The following is a 22,200-nucleotide window of genomic DNA, read 5'->3' as shown; positions in this document are numbered from 1 at the left end:
ACTGGAAACCAATGCAGCTCATGCACCAGAAGGTGTGATATGTGTTCTTCTGGAAATTGCCCATACAGCTACATTCAATATCAACTGAAGATTCCAGATACTCTTCAATGGCAGCTGCATGTAGAGCTCATTATAGGGAATCCAATCTGCAGATGACTAGGACATGAATTACTGAGCAGAGCCCCCCTGATCCAGAAATGGGCACAACTGGAGCATTAGATGAAGCTGTGCAAAGATCTCCAAGCCACAACTGCCACCTGCTCTCTGAACAAAAATTCAGAATCTAGAAGATTCAGATTGAGCAACTATAACTCTGTTTGGCAGGGGAACCTCTAGTCTTGTAAGTCTGGAAGTACAAACTTCCCAACTGCCACTTTTAACTGCTTGATTCATTAGGTCCACCAGAATGGAGCTGTCTAAAGAAGTGTCAGAGCTGCCATGCTTCACTCACACCTATGCTTTGCTAGATGCCAGTCTGGCATAAAACATGGGGGGTGGGGGAGCAGTGGGGCGACAATGGGGGAGGGAGACTGAAAGGAAGACGGGGGAAACCGAAAGCAATCTTTGTGCAATATGAGCCATCCCAAGGCTGTGGACCTGCGAATGGAATGTAACACCTCTGCATCTGGCCAACCTTTGCAAGGACGTTACCAAAACATCTTCTTCAAATATGACTGGACAATGACGAGATAATAGGGAGGTGAAGCAGAGAAGGGAAAGTTAACTAAGGAGTCTTCATGCGCAAACGGTTAATTCTGGATATGCTCACTGTAACCACTTGGCTTTTAGTAAAAGTAACCTTTTCGCTGCAAAGTGTCAAGACCAGGGACCAAGCTGGGCCAGGTCTGACAGGAAGCTTCCAATATAGCTAGATGACAGCATCTCTAAGGATGCTCGTACTGGATTAGCCTGAAATCACAAACAGATTCATTTATACATGAAGTGTTGGAACCAGATGCCTTTCTACAAGGAGGCTTAGATATGATGCACTTGCCTTGAATAAAACCCTCTGATGTAATGTCTTGTGACTTTTACTCAAAATAAATAAACAAATAAAAAGACCCGGCTTAGAATGTCTAAATTTCTAAAGTTAACATTTCTCATTTTTTACATTCCTCTGACAAGCTTCAGGAAAATGATATTGTGACTTATGATAGCATACTGGTTTATTTAAACGTCTCTCCTTGGCCTCAAGAAGGAGAAAATGACTTGTGTCCCAAAATGAGATATCAGACAGGAGCCATGAGATTACTGTGGCCTCAACTGAGCTGCTATAGTTGCTGTTAGCATTAGGATTTTTAAATGTCCCGTTGGTCCCAGAGTAACTACAGAATCATTTTTAAAAACAAAGATTGTGAAGTTTAATTTACATATTTAGAAAATGCATAATCTACTTTCAAATCAAAACTTAATCAAAAGATTTATAACAATAATAAATCCAACATATCTACATCATAAATTAAAACTATGAATGTTACATAACCTGTTTTTAATTGAATTCGAATGGCACTATCTTAAAAGGTTAATAGTGAGTACACAAAGTCTGCTATTGCATACTCTAATTTATGCATGTTAATAAATCTATATAAACGTGAAATACCACTCACGCATCATAAGAAAATCTCCAGAACCATAAACTCTACAAACTTGAAATTTGGCACGTATGTTCCTCTTGGCTTCTAGGTGCTCATTAAGAAAGGATTTTTTGAAATGATCATCACAGCATTTGTATTTTGTATATTATTATTAACACGCTCTGATGCTGAAGAGTTCTACTTCCCCTCTCCACCTGAAAAGAAATCTGTTCCAAATGTAAAACACAGGCAGAGAGGAGTTTCAGAGTACCAAGCAGCTTTAGTACAGTTGAGCTAAGCCACGCCCAGGCTCCTTTCTGTCTCCTTCTTGCTCACACAGCAAATACTGTTTCACTTTCCAAACAGCCCTCAACTCTCTCACACACTGACTGGCTGCTAGCCACATGAATACCAATGGTAGGCAGAGGCACAATTTTTTCCTCTTATTTTCCTCCCCAAAAACTAAGCCCGATCACATAGTTTTGTAGCGAAGCACGGGTATAGAGCTAGTAAAGAATAAAGAAACAAATATGCACTGTAATATTATGTTTTTTAACTATCTATTTCTCTCCTTTTAAAGCTACTGAAACTTATATGCTCCAATTACTTCATGATCTTCTTTAGAGAAAGGTTGACTATATGACAGGCCAAGATCTGAACATGTAATAAACATCAGATGAAAATAAACCAGGGAAGAATCCAATCACATTTCCTCATACTCCAAACTCTGTCCAAGTTGTCTGTGTTACAAGGCATATAAATAAGCAATCTTAGATAGACTGATATAACCAAATTATTTATTTATCCAGTGGCTTCACTAATATATCTTAGTCAAGGCAGTTATTTCTAGTGATAGCTCTTTCACGGATTTTCTGTCTTCTGGGAAAATTTAAAGACAGGGCAGTTGGAAACAAAGTTTTCACTAAAAACACTGTAAATCTGCCAACTGGATGACAATTAACCAAGGTGCCCATTTTACTGAACTGTGCAGATTTGTCCTGAAATAATTTGTACATCAGGTCTACTATTCAGTTGTTCCTAAAAGGGTAACACTGATATTCAGATGTGTTTTTTGCCACTGGTTTCCTTTATTTAATTGCATTATTTCAATCAATTTTACATCATTATATCATACTCTTTTCTCCCAATCTTTACAAAATAGATGTAATGGCAGTAGTATGTATGTATGGCTGGATAGATGTAATGTATATTTCCCGAGTGAAACCTTTTCTTCTGTAAGATTGTTAAAATAATGATGGAATTTAATTGCATCAAAAAAATCACACTGAAGACTGATTAATACTAATCATGCTATCATCCACCTGCTCTGGCCCCATTAAGCACACTCACTGAAGAAGCTGTTCCACAAACTGCGCTGTTTGAAATTCTGGTTCTGGGTCCAATTCAAAGTGCTTATTATGCCTTTTAAAGGACTTACACAGCACCAGGGATGCCCTCCCCAGCTACATTTACCCATCATATCAGCTCTGCAAGGAGGGCATGTTGCAGGTTCTATTTTCCAAGGAATTTCATCTGGTGGGAGCCACAAGAAAAGCCTTTTCTGGGGTGGCATTCTTCCTTTGGAACATCATTCCCTCCAAGGTCAGATTTAAATTGAATAAACAATAAGTATAAGATCAGTCTTCAATATTCTGAATACACACCCAGATCAATTATTCTTTCTGTACATCTGTATATCAGGATGGGGTTTTTATTAAAAGGATCTTTAACCTATATAACTTCATACTGCATTATGTATTATGTTATTTCTCATATATAAATCTAAGTAAAAGCTGGGTATCTTTGGAAAACATTTCTGATAATAAATCCAACGTTTCTATTATAACAGAGAATATGTTGGATCTCTTGCAAAATTGTTATATAAGGTTTTTATTTCAAGAATATAAAAAACATGGGTTTCAACATTTTCAAAAGTTATTTTTTGTTTCTCCTTCTAAAATATATCATGCATCTGAAAGGCAAACCATTAAAATCCAATATGAATCAATAAAAACTTATTTATTTATATTTGATATTTCTCAACTGCCTATCTCCCTCCCTCTAAATCTTTTTGGTACACTCATCTCATATTTTGTTAGCTCACCAGTAGACAGATCAGGAATCAACCGTACAGGAAGGCAAATCTACTTTTATTTGAGATTGGATTATGGACGGGAATGTCAAACCTGCTTGCATTGCAGGCCATATCATGACGTATCGCAATGTTTTTCCCTTTGCGGAGTTGGGGTGGGTATGGCCTGAGCAGGCCGCCAGTTTGACATGCCTGGATTATAGTAACAGAAAGTTGCAAATGCAATTATGCTGTACCTCCGCCCTTTTTTATATTCATGTAAATCAGAGAGGTGAGTATCTGAGCTTCTTCCACATATTTTCCGCTTGTTGTGCACTTAAAACAGGGTGTCCAACCTGGCAACTTTAAGACTTGTGGACTTCAACTCCCAGAGTTCCTCAGCCAGCTTTGCTGGCTGAGGAACTCTGGGAGTTGAAGTCCACAAGTCTTAAAGTTGCCAAGGTTGGACAACCCTGACTTAAAATATACTCTTCCTCTTATCACTACAAACAAAATAAACCAGACTAAAAAGCAAGGTGTGAATCAAGCAGGAATTTATTATTCATATACCTGAAAGTTGAGGCAAGATTATTATGAATCAGAGCTTTGTCAGCTTTAGCTGTTCTAACTGCCTTATTCAGGCAGCTCAAGAAGAGTGGGTGGAGCTAAGATTATCTGCTAAGATTTTTCTGTTTTGTGCAGTAGTTGATGAGAAAAAGGAAAGATTAGTTAAAATAAGCAATTGCTGTATTTTTCAGAGTCCCCTCGCAAAAAAAGAGGGTGAAAATTTGGGTGCTTCTTATACACCGCCTGTAGCTCTGCCCACGAGGCCAAAGACGCCAGGCACGGAGACGGTGATGGTCTGTGGAAATCCCTGCAGCCTGGAACAGCTGATGGGGGGTATTCCGGGAGGCCGATCCACCCATCGATCAGCTGCTCCTGCTGAATCAGGCTGCAATAATGTGCTGAAGCTGACCTGGCTGTTCACTATTTGCTGCAAGGACGTGTCAGAGTTTGCAGCAGCAATCCCATCCAGAAAGCACACACAAGTTGATTCAGCAGGATTCAATAACTTATCTTTATATATAACACATGAAGTAAATATACAATACCAAAAGCAGGTTTTCCAAAACACAAGCAGAGGAGAGGAGCTTCCGTTTCAGTTTCAGAGCAGCATGCAGCTTTAGTACAGAACAGTTGAGCTAAGCCACACCCAGGCTCCTTGCTGTCTCCTTCTTGCTCACCCAGCAAATACTGTTTCAGTTTCCAAACAGTCCACAACTCTCTCACACACTGACAGGATGCTAGCCAGATGAATACTGATGGATGCTGGTAGGTAGAGGCAGATTTCCTCCCCCCCTTATTTTCCTCCCCCAAAACTAAGGTGCATCTTATATTCTGAAAAATATGGTGTGTATTATGAATTCTGAGAACATGATTACAGATGGAATGCAAATTTCTACTGACAGTTATTCTGTAAAGATATGTTAGAGTTCAACTGCTACAATCCCCAGTTTAAAAAAGGAGAAAAGTGTAATAACATATATATTTTAATTTAATTTACAATTGTAAGTTAGTAAATTGGGAACAAGGATCTAAGCAGCACTATTGGCTTCATAGGCATCTCTTTATTGTGAAGAGTTAGAAAACTAGATAATAGCAGCCACAAAATTAAAAGATTTAGAGTTCCAGTAATCACTGGGAACATTAGAACTATGCACCTGTGTAACATTATACCAGTGGAATAAAACTATCCAGCAATAAGATGTTGTTTTTAACCAGAACAGGAGAATTCTATGAATAACTGTGAATTAAAATGTTTTAAAATCCTTCACCACTGCAAACAATACAAGGATAAAAATATTTCAAAATTTTTCAATACAAAGATAAAAATCTTCCAAAAGAACTAGATTAAAAGAGCATCCAAATCAGTTTGCAAATAACATGCTAACATGTACCTGCACTAAATTATGAATTCTATTTTTATTTCATATTAGCATAGATAGATGTTTTAAACTGGGGTTACTATTCAGTGATATTTATGCAGGACATATCCATATACAGAGGTGGGCTGCTACCGGTTCTCACTGGTTCACGTGAACTGGTAGTTAAGATTCTGTGCAGTTCGGGTGAACCAGCAAATCCCACTGGCTGCCCATGCCCCCCACTCATTTTTGGCTTGTTTTCCGAGCTGTTGTTTGGGCCTGAAAATGGCCTAAAAATGACCTGAAAACAGCCCAAAAAAGGACCTGAAAATGGCCCAAACAACAGATCCAAAAACATTCAGGGGCGGCGGCAGCCAATGGTGGGATTAGCCCCAACTGGCTAAATCCTACCTCTGCCTTTGAGGTGAGTAGCTGGGAGGCGGGGCTGAGTGTGATGAGTGACATCACCCACCTGGTCACATGACCAAATGGCCACTCTTACCCAGCCAGAGAACCAGTTAAGTTATTCCAATCCCATCATTGCCCATATAAGTTTAATAAAATAAATAAGTAGTAACATGTAACATCAGACCGAAAACAATCCCAGGATTAAAATTGCAACTGTCTATAGATAGAAAAGCTTCTCTAAGAGTATTGCCTACATTCTTATCGTCCTAAAATCTCAGGCATATCTATTATTTGAAAAAATAGTATTTTTCATATGCCTGTCGGACACTCACCTTTGAATGTAATATAAAAATGTATATTTTTCTCCCTCAAAACTTTTAAAATAGGTTTAATTAAATGTATATGATTTAATGCATTATTATGTATTTTATTGCTGTTTTAAGATAAATGCTTTGAGATGCTTTAGGATAGGAAGGGATATGTAAATATAATAAATAAAAGTGCATAAGTATTTTCAAATCATATGACATCAGAGAAATTCAGCTAAGTTGTTAATATTTTAGAAAATTGAGCTGTCTTATTTCTGAACTTCAAGGACATGTTCCTTTAAAGATATTTATTGCAACTTTAATGCTTTGAAAGAGTATGTAATAAGAACACAAGAATCAGATCCAGCATTTTGGCTTCATAGTGGCTACCCCAGGTCTGAGAGTACTCACCAAGCAACATCAGAAGCATAGACACCTTCCACAATGGCTCTGCAACTAGCAAGTTATCCTGTCCTCAGCCAGTGATAACACTGACTTTATTTAAGAGGCTTTGATGAAAACATGTCAAAAAAATTTTTTTTAAATCAAAGCACACAGCGTCTACAGGTTTATTCCACTCATGCTCTCCCCCCCCCACAAAAAAAAACCTTTTAGCAGTCAGTCTAAATTTTGATGAAATAGATTTCACAATCTCTGCTTTGTTTCAAAAATGGCACTCCAACAGGAAGCAAAATTGAAACTGGGCTCTGACTAAACATCTTTACAAACTGGCCAAGATTATCCTTTGGCTATGTTGACCTCCTTACTTATTATTATACAATTATAATATGACACCATATAGCTAATAGCTTTAACTGCAACTGGAAAAATTCACGACAAAAAATGACAGCTTCTCCAGCGAGGTGATGTCCGTGTCAAGTTCAAAGCATGCTTATGCTATTGCATCTATTATCGCTTCTTGCTTTGCTAACGAACCAGAGGGGAGGAAAGAGTGAGATGGAATGTAGGCTCCAGACATTAAGACGATGTGTGAGAGCCAAGGAGACTTCAGCAGGTGTTTGCCAAAACCGAAAGACTTTTTCTCATAACAATACAATGACACTCAATTGGACAATGTGACCTGCACTAATAGGGGGAGTGAGAATTCTATACTTTAATTATGTGGGTTTATGCGATAATTAGCTAGATCTGGTCTTTCTCTCATCAGTGCCAAAATGATATACCCAATACTTTTGCATTCAGAGTTTGGATCATCTCAACCATGCTTGCTTTGGTTGGGTTTATCAGTCAGGACACTGACAGCTGGGACAGAAGAATGCCAAGTTCATGCTTAGATAATGAATACTGGCCACTGAAAGCCAAAATAAACAGGCCTCTTTCCCAGATACATTCACAAATAGCCCTTTTGTAAAGTTAAAACGTAGTATTTAAATCATATTACATTACCACAATTGATAGCATGAAATGCTCCTGAAAGTTCAAGCAGAATTAGGAGGGCCACATTTCCTATATCAAAGTTATGATGAAGATCAACCACAAGCCATCATTTCTATCCCATGACTAGGTATGAAACCCAACTGAAGGAATCCAGATAAACCACTTCACCCAGGATTTTCTGCAATTTTCCCAACCACTTTCTCCAGAATCTTTCCTATGAAGATATTGAAGACCAGGCAGAAGTTTGTCAACAAAACCAAACCAAGAGATGTCATCTTCAGGAGGCTAATCTGATAACTGCATCTACATAACCAAACTGTTTTCCCCTCCTCCATTAAACTGTTAGGGAATGGGCGTTGGTAGAAGTTACCGTGAACGCCCTTTCTATCTATGCTGCGAGAGAGCCCAGGATGGGTTGACTCCTTCCTATGACATCATAGCTGAGTCTGTACTAAGATATAAAAGCCAGCCCCCGGGAGAGACCCCAGCTTTGGCGAAGATACTTGACAGACTGAAAGGTGTCTCTGAAAGCCCAAAATAAATACAGAACTATGTCTTACCCTCTCCAGACGAATCAATGGAGGGGCTGGGCTCTCTCGCAGCATAGATAGAAAGAGCGTTCACGGTAACTTCTACCAACGCTCATTCTCCTCCATGCTGCATCAAGAGCCCAGGATGGGACATACCAAAGCTTGCATGTCCACGGGCGGGTCCTCATCTGGCTCATCACACCGATTGTGGAACCACTAGTTGAAGCACCCGTCTGCCGAAGGCTGCAGTCGCCAAGGCAAAAGCATCCAGATGGTAGTGTCTGATGAAAGGAGACGGGGATGTCCACGTGGCCGCACAACAAATCTCCTCCAAGGATGCTTGGGTCTCCCAGGCAGCAGAAGTGGCCGCGCTTCTGGTAGAGTGCGCCGTCAGACCTTGGGGAACCGGAAGGGCCGCAGCTTTGTAGGCCTGCTCAATGCAAGACCTGACCCACCTGCTAAGAGTAGAAGAGGCCTTGTGCCCCAAGTGAGAAGGGAAAAAGGAAACAAACATGGCTTCCGACTTCCTGAAGGAGGAAGTGCGCTTAATGTATATTCTAAGAGCCCTTCTTACATCTAGCGTGTGCCACTGCCGCTCTAAGTCATGGCGCGGGAGAGGACAGAAGCCAGGCAAAACAATATCCTGGGGCCTGTGAAACCAGGTGTCAACCTTTGGAATAAATGAGGGGTCTAGACGAAGAACAACCCTATCATCGTGAAAGGAACAAAGGTCCTGTCTGATGGAAAGAGCAGCAAGCTCGGAAACCCTCCTGGCAGAAGTGATGGCAACAAGGAACACTGCCTTCAGAGTCAGGAAACGGAGAGACACTGTTCTAAGGGGTTCAAAGGGGGGCACTAAGGACCAAATGAAGGTCCCAGGAAGGATACCTGTGAACCACCGGAGGGTGCAGGTTGGAAGCCCCTTTAAAAAACCTCCTGACTGAAGTATGATGGGATAAGGAAGGAAGCGAACCCCATGAAAGGACTGAGGAGAGGGCCGCAACCTGCCTGTGTAAGGTGTTGGGGGCCAAACCTTTCTCCAGCCCATGCTGAAGGAAGCTAAGAACTTCTGCCAACTGGGCTGAAGCAGGAGAAAGACCCTCCCTGAGGCACCATCGGGAAAAAGCCTTCCAGGTGGCATCATAGATGCGCCTTGTAGAAGGTTTGCGAGAAGCCAGGATAGTGAGGATGACCCTTTCTGGAAGATCAGCCTCCTCTAGCCGCTGCCACTCAAGTGCCACACGGTCAGCTTGAACCACTGGGGCTCTGGGTGGAGCAGGGCCCCCTGGTGAAGGGAGATTAGATGGGCAGGGATCCTCCAAGGAGAAGCCACCGATAGGTTGACCAGGTCCGCAAACCAGGGCCTCCTTGGCCAATAGGGTGCCAGGAGGAGGAGCTCCGCACGTTCCTCCAACATCTTCCGAATTACTGCTGGAACGATGGGAAGCGGGGGAAAGGCGTAGAGGAGACCCTTGGGCCATCTGCACCGAAGAGCACTGGTCCCCTCCGCTCCCTGGCAAGGAAACCTGGTGAAGAATCTGGTGACTTGGGCGTTTTGAGGAGTGGAGAAAAGATCCACTTCCGGTGTTCTGAATCTTAGGGAAAGATCCCTGAATAGAGACGGAGGAATGGACCATTCTGCCTGGTTGACTAGGTTCCTGCTGAGCCAGTCGGCCTGGGAGTTGTCGACCCCAGAGATGTTGTCCGCCAAGATTGATAACAGGTGTTTCTCTGCCCATAACCCCAGCCGTAGAGCCTCTCTCATGAGGGCTTTGGACCTCGTCCCCCCTTGCCGGTTGACATGAGCCTTTGCGGCCATGTTGTCCGTAAGGACTAGAACATGAGAGCCGGTCACTGATTGCCTGAAATGCTTGAGAGCCAGAAAAATGGCTCTGAGCTCTAGCCAATTTATGGGAAGGGTCTGTTTCGATCTGGACCAAACGCCCTGAGCTATCTAGCTTCAGGCCTAGATTGAGGAGAGAGGTTCGAGGCCTGGAGGGAGGGGGAGAAGCATAGGGCACAGAAGCCTGTTGGAAATAAGGCCCAGATCTACTTAAATCCTGAGGATCTGACTGTACAGCAAGAGCCTCAGGAGACCAGGATGGAGGATGGAAAGGCTCATAGATAACTTCTCCTCCCCTGGGAGGGCTTGGCTGGGGCCCATGGGTATCACCTGAAACATGCTGTAGTTGCACTCCCTTCTGTTGAATAGTTCTGTTGAACTGCCTCTCTAGAGCTACATGTCTGCGCTTCTCTGCCCTCAATTCAGCCTGAGTTGCCTTCTTAGGGGCTAGAGCCTTAGCTTTGATTTTAGCAGCCACCTCCCTCTAGATTGATTGGGTGTGTTGCCTACGTCTTTTTCTCCTATTGGGCTTAAGAGACTGTTCCACTGGGGGGGAGGGGGAGCTCTGCCAGAGCCTTATCTTGTTCCATTTGTAAAATAAAGGCTCCAAGATTGAAGAATCGCTCCTTAGGCTATACAGAGCCCCGAGCAAAGTCAGCAAGGGAAAAACACAGCAACCAGCTACCCCCCCCCCCCCCCCCCCCCCCCCCCCCCCCCCCCCCCCCCCCCCCCCCCCCCCCCCCCCCCCCCCCCCCCCCCCCCCCCCCCCCCCCCCCCCCCCCCCCCCCCCCCCCCCCCCCCCCCCCCCCCCCCCCCCCCCCCCCCCCCCCCCCCCCCCCCCCCCCCCCCCCCCCCCCCCCCCCCCCCCCCCCCCCCCCCCCCCCCCCCCCCCCCCCCCCCCCCCCCCCCCCCCCCCCCCCCCCCCCCCCCCCCCCCCCCCCACCCCCCCCCCCCCCCCCACCCCAAAAAAAAAAAAAAAAAAAAAAAAAAACCAAACCCACGATCAGCTGGCTTGAGCTCTTATCAGTTTGCCAATTGTTTTTACGATCCCTCCCTCCAAACTGCAGGCATGGGGGAGGTCTGCAGACGCTGCCCAGCTTGCCTGCACAGAGCTCTGTAAAGCTGCTCCCAATGTTGCAGGAGAGAGAGAGAGAGAGAGAGAGCCTGCTCTCCTGGAAGAGCAGCTGCCCAGATCCCTGGGAGCTGCTTGAAGAGAGGGAAAAAAGTACTGAAGATCGCTGTGATTGCTATCTAACAGAACGCTTTCAGAGACACAGCTACTGACTGAAAGGAGCTGAGTCAAAAGCTGGGGTCTCTCCGGGGGCTGGCTTTTATATCTTAGTGCAGACTCAGCTATGACATCATAGGAAGGAGTCAACCCATCCTGGGCTCTCGATGCAGCATGGAGGAGAAATGCTTGCAGGAAACCTTCTGGAATTATATGACATCTGGGGCAGATTATACTAACAAATCCCCACTCTTACAAACTAACTGCCCTATACAAGGTGTGACAATACAAGGTGTGTCTGCCTGAATGAGTCAAATCAGATATCAGTTGAAACAAGTCAATTGAGGGCATGACCTCAAGTTAATCTGCTATCTATGCTTCAGGAACCCTTAAATTCCCTTACCATCTGGAAGAGGGGAGGAAACCACATTGGTCACCTTTGTAGATAATCTCTGGCATGAGTGGGATAGGGATAGTATATCCATCCTTTTTCTCCTTGATCACTTGGTGGCTTTTGATACTGTTGACCACAGTATCCTTTTGGGTCAACAAAAGAGTCTAGAGGTGACTGGCACAATATTGTGCTGATTCAGCTTTCTTTCTACAAGGCCAGACCTTGCCGGCGTTAACAAGGAATGAGAGGTTCAGCCCACAACTACTCCTCTGTGGGGTGCTGCAGGGCTTGGTATTCTCCCCGTTCTTTTAGCACCTACATGAAACTGCTGAATAAAATCATCTAACACCATGGCATGAGATACCCTCAGTATGCAGATGATATTCAGCTTCAGATCTCATCCCTGGTGATCTAAGTGATGTTGTGGCTGCCCTTTCACAGTGCCTGAAGGCTGGGAGGTCTGGATGGAGGACAACAGGCATCAGCTAAACCCTGGCAAGACAGAATAACTGTGGATTCAACAGGCCCCTGGATTTGAATGTTTATCATCTGTCGTCCAAGATGGGGCTGCACTACCCCAGATAGACCTGGTGCACAATTTGAATGTTTCCCTAGATTCATGACTCCTGCTCAAACAACAGGTGGCAGTCATGGCAAAGAGGACCTCTGCATAATTTCATGTACAACAGTTGAGTCCTTATCTGGATCGTAAGATCCTATGCACAGACCCTGGTCATCTCTCAGTTGTATTATTGCAAAGCATTCTACATGGAGCTACCCTTGAAGAGTATTCAAAAGCTACAGGTGATGCAGAACAGAATAACATAATTGAAAGGGACCTTGGAAGTCTTTTGTCCAATCTCCTGCTCAAGTATACCATTCCAGACAAATGGCTGCCCAATTACTTCTTTCAAATCTCCAGTGTTGAAGCACCAACAATTTCTGGAGGCAAACCGTTCCACTAACTAATCATTCTGTCAGGAAATTTCTCCTTAGTTCTAGATTGCATGTCTCCTTGATAAATTTCCATCTACTACTTCCGGGCCTGCCCTCAGGTGCTATGGAGAATAGGTTGAATCTCTCTCATCTGTGACAGCCCCTCAAATATTGGAAGACTGCTATTGTGTCTCAAAAGAAGAAAATGTGGATAACTGATGTAGCAATACCAAGTGATAGTATAATAGAAGACAAAGAATAGGAGAAAAATCACAAAATATCAAGATCTGAAAATCAAAGTTGAAAGATTATGACAGAAACCAGCTATGGTGGTCCCAATGGGTGTCATACCAAAATATCTCGGACAACATTTAGAATATCTGCACACTGACAAAACTTCCATCTGTCAATTACAAAAGGCTATATACTGCTTGGTTCTGCAAATATACTTACATTATGACAGCCTAGATTCTTGGAAATAACTCAGTGCATATGAAGGCCAACAACAGATAAAAGACTTGGCAGTTGTGATTTCAGATTGCTGTGTATAATAATTATATTCACCTACCATTTCTCTTCTTTTACATGCTCTTCTTTTAATTGAAATTATAGCCATAACAGAGAAACCTAATAACAAAGGTATTATGTGGGTATGTGACACTTTTTATTACTTCAAATCATTTAGTAAAATGGGGTGCCTATCTTAAGGTAAAGCATAAGCAGCAAATTTTAATCTAGAACAAAACAAATACTATTAATTATATTCATAGGTTGAAACAGTATCATAGCAAAAACAGTTTCAAAGCAGCATAGAAAGAAAGTGATCTTTACTACTGTTTCATAGTGCAAGAATTCTGGTTAAAGAGTAAAACAACTTTTAGCTTTGTCACTTCTGTACATTAGAAGTATAAATAATAATGAGACTCTCAAACAGGAAACGATTCAAAAAACAGGAAAACCATTTATCAAAAATGCCAAAGGTTGAACCTCCTTCACATTACAAAATCAATCTAGCAAGTTATAGCCATCTCATAGCAACCTCCTGTTGTTTGTTATTTTTAGCTACCTAGTCTGACAACACCCAGCAACTAAACAAGCTCAGAATAGTACAGAACAGAGAAATTATCTTCCACTAACAATAAAAACACACAGCCCTAATCGCTGCCTTTCATAAGGATGAATCGATGTTTTCCATTTCCTTAGAGCATCCCACATTGTTTCCCCTGAAATATTACATTTAAATACCAAATAAAATTAGATAACACTTTCTTCAAACTATGTTTTGTTTACTTGTTGATTATGGTTATTAAAATGAAAGATTTTAAAATATATTTTTCTCCTAACAACTACTACTTTTCAGGCTGCTCAAAACAAACCTGTTTCTCTTTAGTATTTTAATCATGATGCTTATGATTTGTATGTTAAAAATTTCTAAGTTCATTGGCTGTTTTTCTAGTGATCAAGACTACAACACTAAGAAGTGGATTTACACATAATAAATTTGTATAATGCAATGGCACAACTAATAGCGTTTTGGGACAGCGCTTGTTTAAGTAAAGAACAATTTAGAAAATAGTAGCCATGTCAATATTTCTGTACTCTCACGGGGGCTTACCAAAGGGGTTAAGAGGTACCAGGAAAAAATTTCTGACTTTCACAACTCACTGTAAATTATACATGTCAGGTTGACTTGCAAAATTTCCTACAGAGTACATCAAAATTACTTGTGTTCTGAGTCTGCTAAAAGAAAGGGCATGTCAGCATTCCAACCAAACTCTCCATCTCAAATCAGCACTCAGAGACAAAGTCCATCCAAATAAGAATTTATTAGAGAAGTTATATCGACACATCTGGGAAAACCGGAATCTGAAATCCCGTGTTTTCCCCTGCTAAATTAAACTCACATCCAACCCACTTACTGATGACCCTCAACTCACACTCTTCAATCCACCTCCATTCTGAACTCCTGCCAAGTCCAGTCACTCCCCTCCAAACTCCAGCAACTTGGCCGAAAGAATGTCATTGTGGCTATCTTCCCTCCTCACTTTACTTTCATTCCCACTGTTACCCATCCTCCCTTGTGGCAGCCCCAAATCAAAAAGAAAGATGGATGGGGGCTGACAGGGCAGACAAATTGACTGTGCACCTCACAGAAGGAAATGATCCATTACTGAATGATGATCCAAATTTCAGGCAATGTCTCAGAGCTGCTTTTGATGATTTGGCAGAAAAGCAACAGCAAATTAAGAGATTTGCAAGATGAAACAAGGTAATTGAAGTGTTCTTAATCCATACTAAGTTTTAATTATTTACCAAAGATGTGAAGTAGCATTATTTGGATTTGAGAGACCAAGGACTTCTTGATGAAATGAGAGCTGAATTAATAAGATAAGGTATCTCAAAGAATTTAGAAAACCCAATCTTTGCTATATATTTTGGAGCTCTATAATCCAAAATTATTTAACTATTAATAAAGTCAATATGATAGAACATATTAAGACCATTACTATGTTTTCCAAAACCATATAACATTGGTTTTAGATTAAAGTTTTAGATTAAGAAGGCTAACTGGAGCAGCTTCATTATTACACATGTAACAAAATTACATTAACACATATTAATTTTTGGTTGAATAAATTACTGAAGAGCTAATTTTCATAGTTCTTTTGTTTAACTACATCACCTTTATCTTTACATACTGTTTGAATGAAGATAAAATATTAGTAAGTCAACAGATGCATTTTAAAAATACATGGGATGTACTTGTTTTTTATATAACTCATACATGTAAATTGTTTTACATTACCAGCATAACAAGAGTTTTTTAAAACTTTCTCTGAGGATCCGAAATATTTTCTTTTGATTAATCTTATCATATGAACAAAACTTAACATTCTTTGAGATTATTAATCACCTATATCTTATTATTTCTATCACTTATATCTTATTATTTCTATAGAATATTCCAACATTTTATTCCAAAATTCATCCAAATAACTATTATCACCTTCCAGCAATAAGCAATCTGTAGGTAGATAATATACTATAGATGACTATAAAAAATACAGATAATCCTCGATTTATACCCACAATGGAACCCAAAATTTCTGTTGTTAAGTGAGACGTTTGTTAAGTGAGTTTTGTCCCATTTTACAACTTTTCTTGCCACAGGGGTTAAGTGAATCATTGCAGTTGAAAAGTTAGAAACATGGTTGTTAAGTGAATCTGGCTTCCCCATTGACTTTGCTGGTCAGAAGGTCGCAAAAGGGGATCACATGACCCCGGGACATAGCGATGGTCATTAATATAAATCAATTGCCAAGCACCTGAATTTTGATCACGTGACCATGGGAATGCTGCAATGGTCATAAGTGTGAAAAACAGTTATAAGTCACTTTTTTCAGTGCCGTTAGAACTTTGAACGATCATTAAATGAACGGATGTAAGTTAATGACTACCTGTATACAGGTAGCCCTCAACTTACCACAGTTCATTTAATGATCGTTCAAAGTTAATAACGTCACTGAAAAAAGTGGCTTATTATTTCAATCCCAGCAACTGGTACGCTGGGTGGGCGTGGCCTACCATAACTTCCGGGAGGGCTGTTTTTTGCCCTCCCAAAGATCTGGAGGCCTCCCCCCAGGGCTCTGGGAGGGTGAAAATGGCCTCTCTTGGGCTCTGGAAGCCCCCAGAAGCTGGAAACAGGCCCATTTCCGGACTTCCGATAGGCCCATTTTTCCCCCTCCCAGAGCCTCCACATGGACCCTGCACTTACCTGCATCACATGGAGGAGAGGGACGGGGCCAGCCAGTCGGTTGAAATACCGGTTTAGCGAACCAGATGAAAACTTAACATCTGGTTCACCTGAACTGATCCGAACCGGTAGAATCCCACCCCTGCTTATGACCATTTTTCACACTTGACCACTGTAGTATTACCATGGTCATGTGATCAAAATTCAGATATTTGGTAACAATTCATATTTATGATGGTTGCAGTGTTCCGGGGTCATGCAATCAGCTTTTCCAATCTTCTAATAAGCAACACTCTCTTTTTTTAACCGCAGATCAATTATGCTTTTATATTTTGTGTCTTTTCTCAGGCTTCACAGGGAATTTCCAGGCACACTTGTAAAACAAGAATTACTACTAACTGTCCCATACTGAAAAATCCATTCTGCAAATGCATTTCATACAGATGAACTATATCAGAATAAAGAATGCAAAATACATACATTTATACGTATACATACATACAATCATTTTAGATATTCCAAACTTACCTCCAGTTCCTTAATTTTTTCTTCTGCCATTTTTTGTTTTTCTAACAGCTGACTGTGAATTACTTCTTTGGGATGAAGGATAAACCTACAAAAGTATGAAGGGAGAAGAAAACAAAACAATCCATTTTTATACAACATTTACAGATACAGTCCTGTAAATTACCAAAAAAAAGTTCAGGGTTTTTTGTATATTGGTATATTGGCTCTTGCAGCAAAATACATAAAATGACAGAACTTATTTAAATTCATAGTAAAGCTACTGAGTTTCACTGTATAAGGTTTCTGGCTATTCAAGACAGTTTTTGTTAAGTAGTTAAATATATTACAGCAACAAACTGGAAAAAAGTCAATACCCAGACTTGAAAACCTTGTAATGGTTAAAGGCACCAGGCTGGAAACCAGAAGACAGTGAGTTCTAATCCTGTTTTAGGCAAAAAGCCAGCTGAATAATGGGCTACTCATCCTCTCTCTCAGCTCTATGAAGAAAGCAATGAAAAACAATTTCATGGACTTTTCCAGGGAGCATCCAGGATTTAAGACTGACTCAAAGATTTTTTTTTTAAATAAAGCTATTAATAGTATTGTAAGAATTCAAAACTTGATTAACATTTTCAACCTGAAATATAAATAAGTCCCTGCTACAGTAAAGAAAAGACTGAAAAGCATATATGAACAATACTTAAAAGATTCTTAATAAGGGCTACAACAACTAATAAATGCAAAGTGATTATCTGAAAATTTAACTACCCTAATTAAAATTATATTTCTGGATTATTTTTTTGTTCTACTAGAAATTTTGAAGACTTAATTCACAACACCTCTAGCAGACATTAAACTGATATGCATGTGACTTCCCATCTTCCAAAGAGTCTTTTTCAGAATATGATGTTTTTGTTTAAAAAACATGTTTTTGTCTTCCTTTGAAAGAATATGCAATACCTTCTACGTAGTAGGAAATAATTAAAGATGACATGGATATAAGAACTGTATATTAAAAAAAAACTGTAAGTCAAGGGAAAAGAAATTTCATTTGAGATAAACTTAAAAAGAACTGAAAACATGAAAAACTATAAATAATGAAAAAGAAAAAATAACAAATTTAGTAAAAAAAAAAACAATATTGGATATAGCAAAAATGACCAAAGTTTTAGGAAATAGAAATGGGAAGTTTTAAAAGCACAATATAGAAACTTCACCTGACACCAATGTGATGCATTTTTCTTATTCAAGTATGAAAAATATCAGAAATTTAAAAATAAACCTGCAGCAAATTCCAGATCAATGAATTTTTGTTGCCTCCTGATTAAAAAAAAGTATTTAGTCCAGAGTCTGGAAACAAATGGAAAAAAAAATACTAAAAGATCCCTTTTCATCTTGAACCCCATTAAATATGTTGTGTTTTTAACTACACTGTGTGCACAATTATTAGGTGAGTATTTTGACCATATTATTATTTGTTTATTAAATTTTCCATCTTCAAGCTGTATAACCTTGAATGCTTATTGGATATAAGCATATCAAGTGGTGTGTATTTGTGTAATTGTTTTGTAGTTGTTCAATAATACAATTAATCCACTAAAGTACAACTTGCCTAATAATTGTGTGCACAGTGTATACGTGGAGACAGATCTGGAAAAGATCATTATCATTCATTGTCTATATCAGAATCTAAGCAAAATCTAGAATTTCTTTAAACTAATTTCTTTAAAACTATGGTCTGCTCAGTTTTAACAAGAATGTTTAAAAAAATCACTGTATTTCTATGAAGTAGACCTGAATAATTTCAGATTTAATATGTTCAATTTGAAGATACTCCGTTCTGCTTCAAATCTGTAGCATATTTATCATAACTTTTAAAATTATTTTTTCATGTGTGCATTTATAACCAAGGCTTTTAATTTGAGTGGTTTCTGATCCAGGGTGTCTTACACCTTTTTAAGGCAACCTAAAGAACAGACTGCCTTCAAAAGTTGTGGGTGCTCCATCACTGGAGATTTTTTAAGAAGCGATTGGACTGTCATTTGTCCAGAATGGTATAGGCTCTCCTGCTTGAGCAGAAGATTGGACTAAAATCTCCAAGGTCCCTTCCAACTCTTGTTATTCTGTCTTTGAATGTTTCTTCATTTCACCTTAGCTTTTAAAATGTCTTCAGATTATGAATAAATTTGGCCTTTTACCATTTCACAGCATGGAAGAATGGAGGGCTGATGATTCCTATTTTATTTTCCCTTTGATTTTAGATACCGTACTAAATTACCACCAAACAGCAATAATATAAATTAAGAATGGTACCAAGGATTTACTACTTGCTCATTAAAGAAAAGGATAAAGGATACAATAATGTTTAAACTAGCAGGGAACCATGGATCATAAATCACATCACAATATCCATATTACATATATGCAACATACATGCACACAAAAGGGGGCGTGCATAAGCGCACCAACGTGCCTACCGTCCCTGTCCTATTGTTTCTCTTATTCTCTCTTTATTTTTCTTATATGTACCCATTTCATGTATTCACAACTATGTATACACTTATACTTATCTTGTAAACAATTGGCAAATCAAATAAATAAAATAAAATAAATAAATAAAATAAACATACAGACCTGAAAATATTGCAATTCTTAAGTTTAATAGTTTTGAAATGAATTCATTACTAGAATATACTTTTTAAAAACATTTTTCTTGACTTATTTTTTCAAACCTCACATTTTAACCTGTATAAATAGACACCAAGAATTTATATTTAATAGGTAGCAAGGCTGCTTTTAAGGTAAATATTCATGATCATCTTTGGAGCTATAATGTTTATGTCTACTAAATTGGAATTGAATTCTCTTATACAGTACATTGGATATAGAATTTTTATTGAAACTAAATAAATTATCGGCTTCTCAACTAAAACAACTAACCTTTGGAGCCACCAATTAAAGTTTGTCATATCATCCAGCTCACATTTGATCATTTTCTTTAAAAAAGTCATTGGGTAATTGTCAATGCTGCATTGAAATCATGGTATTTTATATCTCCAGCATTCCCACAATCTAGCAGGAAAATTTTAAAAAATGAGGTGAGGTTGATCTGGCAAGACTTCATGACAAAATTTATGCTAATTTCTCATAATGACTGCATTATGTTCAAGGTGATTAACCAAGTGAAGTTTCTTGAATGAGAAGAAAAACATTTTAATGGTTCTTTGATTCTCTACTTCCTGGAGACTTACTTTCTCTGATACATGTTAGTCCTCTTGTGATTTGCTTTAGTACAGTGGTCGCCAACCAGTGGGCCGGGAACCACTGGTGGTCCATGAGAAAATTTTGGTGGTCCGCAGAGAAACGTCACCCGCAAAGCAATTAATCCAGGCTGTGTTGGGAACACAAGGCTGTGACGCCCACATGGCCTGCGGGAACACAAGGCTTGTGTCGCTTGCATTGCAAACATGAAGTAGTGAGGGGAGGAAGGAAAGGGTGGAGGGGGTGGACTTGCCCCACTTGCCCCACACGCCTCGCCTGGCCACCGGGCTGCTGCTTTCCACTTTTTTCTTCTCCTGCTTTTGGCTGCATGCAAGGAAAGCAACAAGTCTTTCTTTCTCTCCCCCAAACTCCACCAGAAATGAGTCTTTGGGACCCTGCAAAGCCTCCTGCTCCAAGAGGCTGCGTCGGCAGAGACTCATTTCTGGCAGAGTTTGGGGGAGAGAAAGGTTTCTGCTGCTTCTGCTGCTTTCCTTGCATGAAGCCAAAAGTCTCTCCCCCTCTCTCTCTCCCCGAGAACAGAGCTGAAAATGGTATCCTGCGATCCCAAATAAAGAACGATCGATTGGTAGGAAAACGGGGTGGAGAATTTTCCTGAAGACTTTTCTGGGGATTTTCCCAGGTTCTCTGGTCCGCAGGATTTAAAATTATGAGTTTGGTGGTCCCTGAGGTCCAAAAGGTTGGCGACCCCTGCTTTAGTATACCTATTTACTTATCTAATCCTTTGCCTTCTTCAAGTGAAATCTAGTTTATTCTTAGCAAAAAGATGCAATGATGAGATATATAATTTACACAGCAAAAGAGACCAGCACTACTTACCCTAATAACACTGTCTTACTGTATCTAATATTTGAACCACCCTGCTTGGGAAATGGGAGCTGTTTACAACTCTAATATAATTACATGACTTAAGAAAACAGAAATAACCATATGGCTTCCAAATTAGTATTTTTTGCATAGCTAGACGGTTAACTGGATGGTAGATTTATACCACTGCTTGTATTGCAATATTTTATAAAAATTTGGAATCGCTTTAAAATAGTGATTGAGACAGAATGGCACTGTTAAATGAAGACTCAGATAGGAATTTAAAGACATTTTACTATTAAAATGTACTATTAATTAATGACAGAAAAATTCATAAATCTCTTCTTTAAAAATGTAATAGGAAGAAAGGAGATGAGACTATTTTCAAATTCCTGAAGGACATTACACAAAAGAATGCATTTCTTTATCATCCTACACAGCAGGTAATGGAATAATGACTAGAAGCCCTGAATACTCAGATTTCAATTTAACTTGTATAAACATGTACAGGTAGTCTTCGGCTTATGACCACAATTGAGCCAAAAATTATGTTGCTAAGTGAGACATTTGTTAAGTGAGTTTCGCCCATTTAATGACCTATGACCTTTTACAACAGCTGTTAAGCAATTCAATGCACTTGTTAAGTTAATAACAGGTTGTGAAGTGAATCTGGCTTCCCCATTATCTCTGCCTATCAGAAGATCGCAAAAGATAATCACATGACCCAGGACATTGCAACCATCATAAATATGTGCTAGTTGCCAAGCATCTGAATTTTGATCACATGACCATAAGTATGCTGCATTGATCAGTATGAAAAACATGAATAAGTCACCTTTTCCAGTGCCATTGTAACTTCAAATAGTCACTAAATGAACTGTTAAGTAGAGGACTACCTATACATTGAACTTAATAAATTATTGACATTAATGTAAAGTTAGAACGATCTGAATTGTCTGAATTACCCAGAAATTATCCAGTCCTGACATTCAACATACATATTCATCATTAACTGATACTAGGTGGGATGAGTACCAAACAAACAATGAGTACCAGGACAACATTTTTATGCCAAATACGTTGAGTCTCAAAGTAGTTGAGTGCCAAACTACCACTGTATTCAAAGGCTGGACAATTGTAATGGGTGCTTTAATTTGGATTAATGCAAGAAGGAGTTTGTATTAGTGATGTAATTGGTCTTTTCAGTGCTGTGATGTTGAGTATCTCTTTCACATTTG

The 22,200-nt window shown here is 39.9% G+C and overlaps 1 protein-coding gene across 1 annotated transcript in view; it reads right to left on the bottom strand.

The window, feature by feature from the left end:
• The window catches only part of PFDN1 (prefoldin subunit 1), a 40,522-nt gene that overhangs the window by 6,692 nt on the left and 11,630 nt on the right, over window positions 1–22,200 (bottom strand). Inside the window, exon 3 of the mRNA XM_026672578.2 lies at window positions 16,898–16,982. Within this exon, the coding sequence (XP_026528363.1) occupies window positions 16,898–16,982 (85 nt within the window). The remainder of the gene's footprint in view (window positions 1–16,897; window positions 16,983–22,200) is intronic.

The sequence above is a fragment of the Notechis scutatus genome, chromosome 3 (genome assembly GCF_049901735.1).
Source record: "Notechis scutatus isolate UNSWTSFEM ecotype Mainland chromosome 3, rNotScu1.2, whole genome shotgun sequence".
Classification (NCBI taxonomy): domain Eukaryota; kingdom Metazoa; phylum Chordata; class Lepidosauria; order Squamata; family Elapidae; genus Notechis; species Notechis scutatus.
The sequence above is the reverse complement of the archived record's forward strand: the minus strand, read 5'-3'. Positions and strand labels throughout refer to the sequence as shown.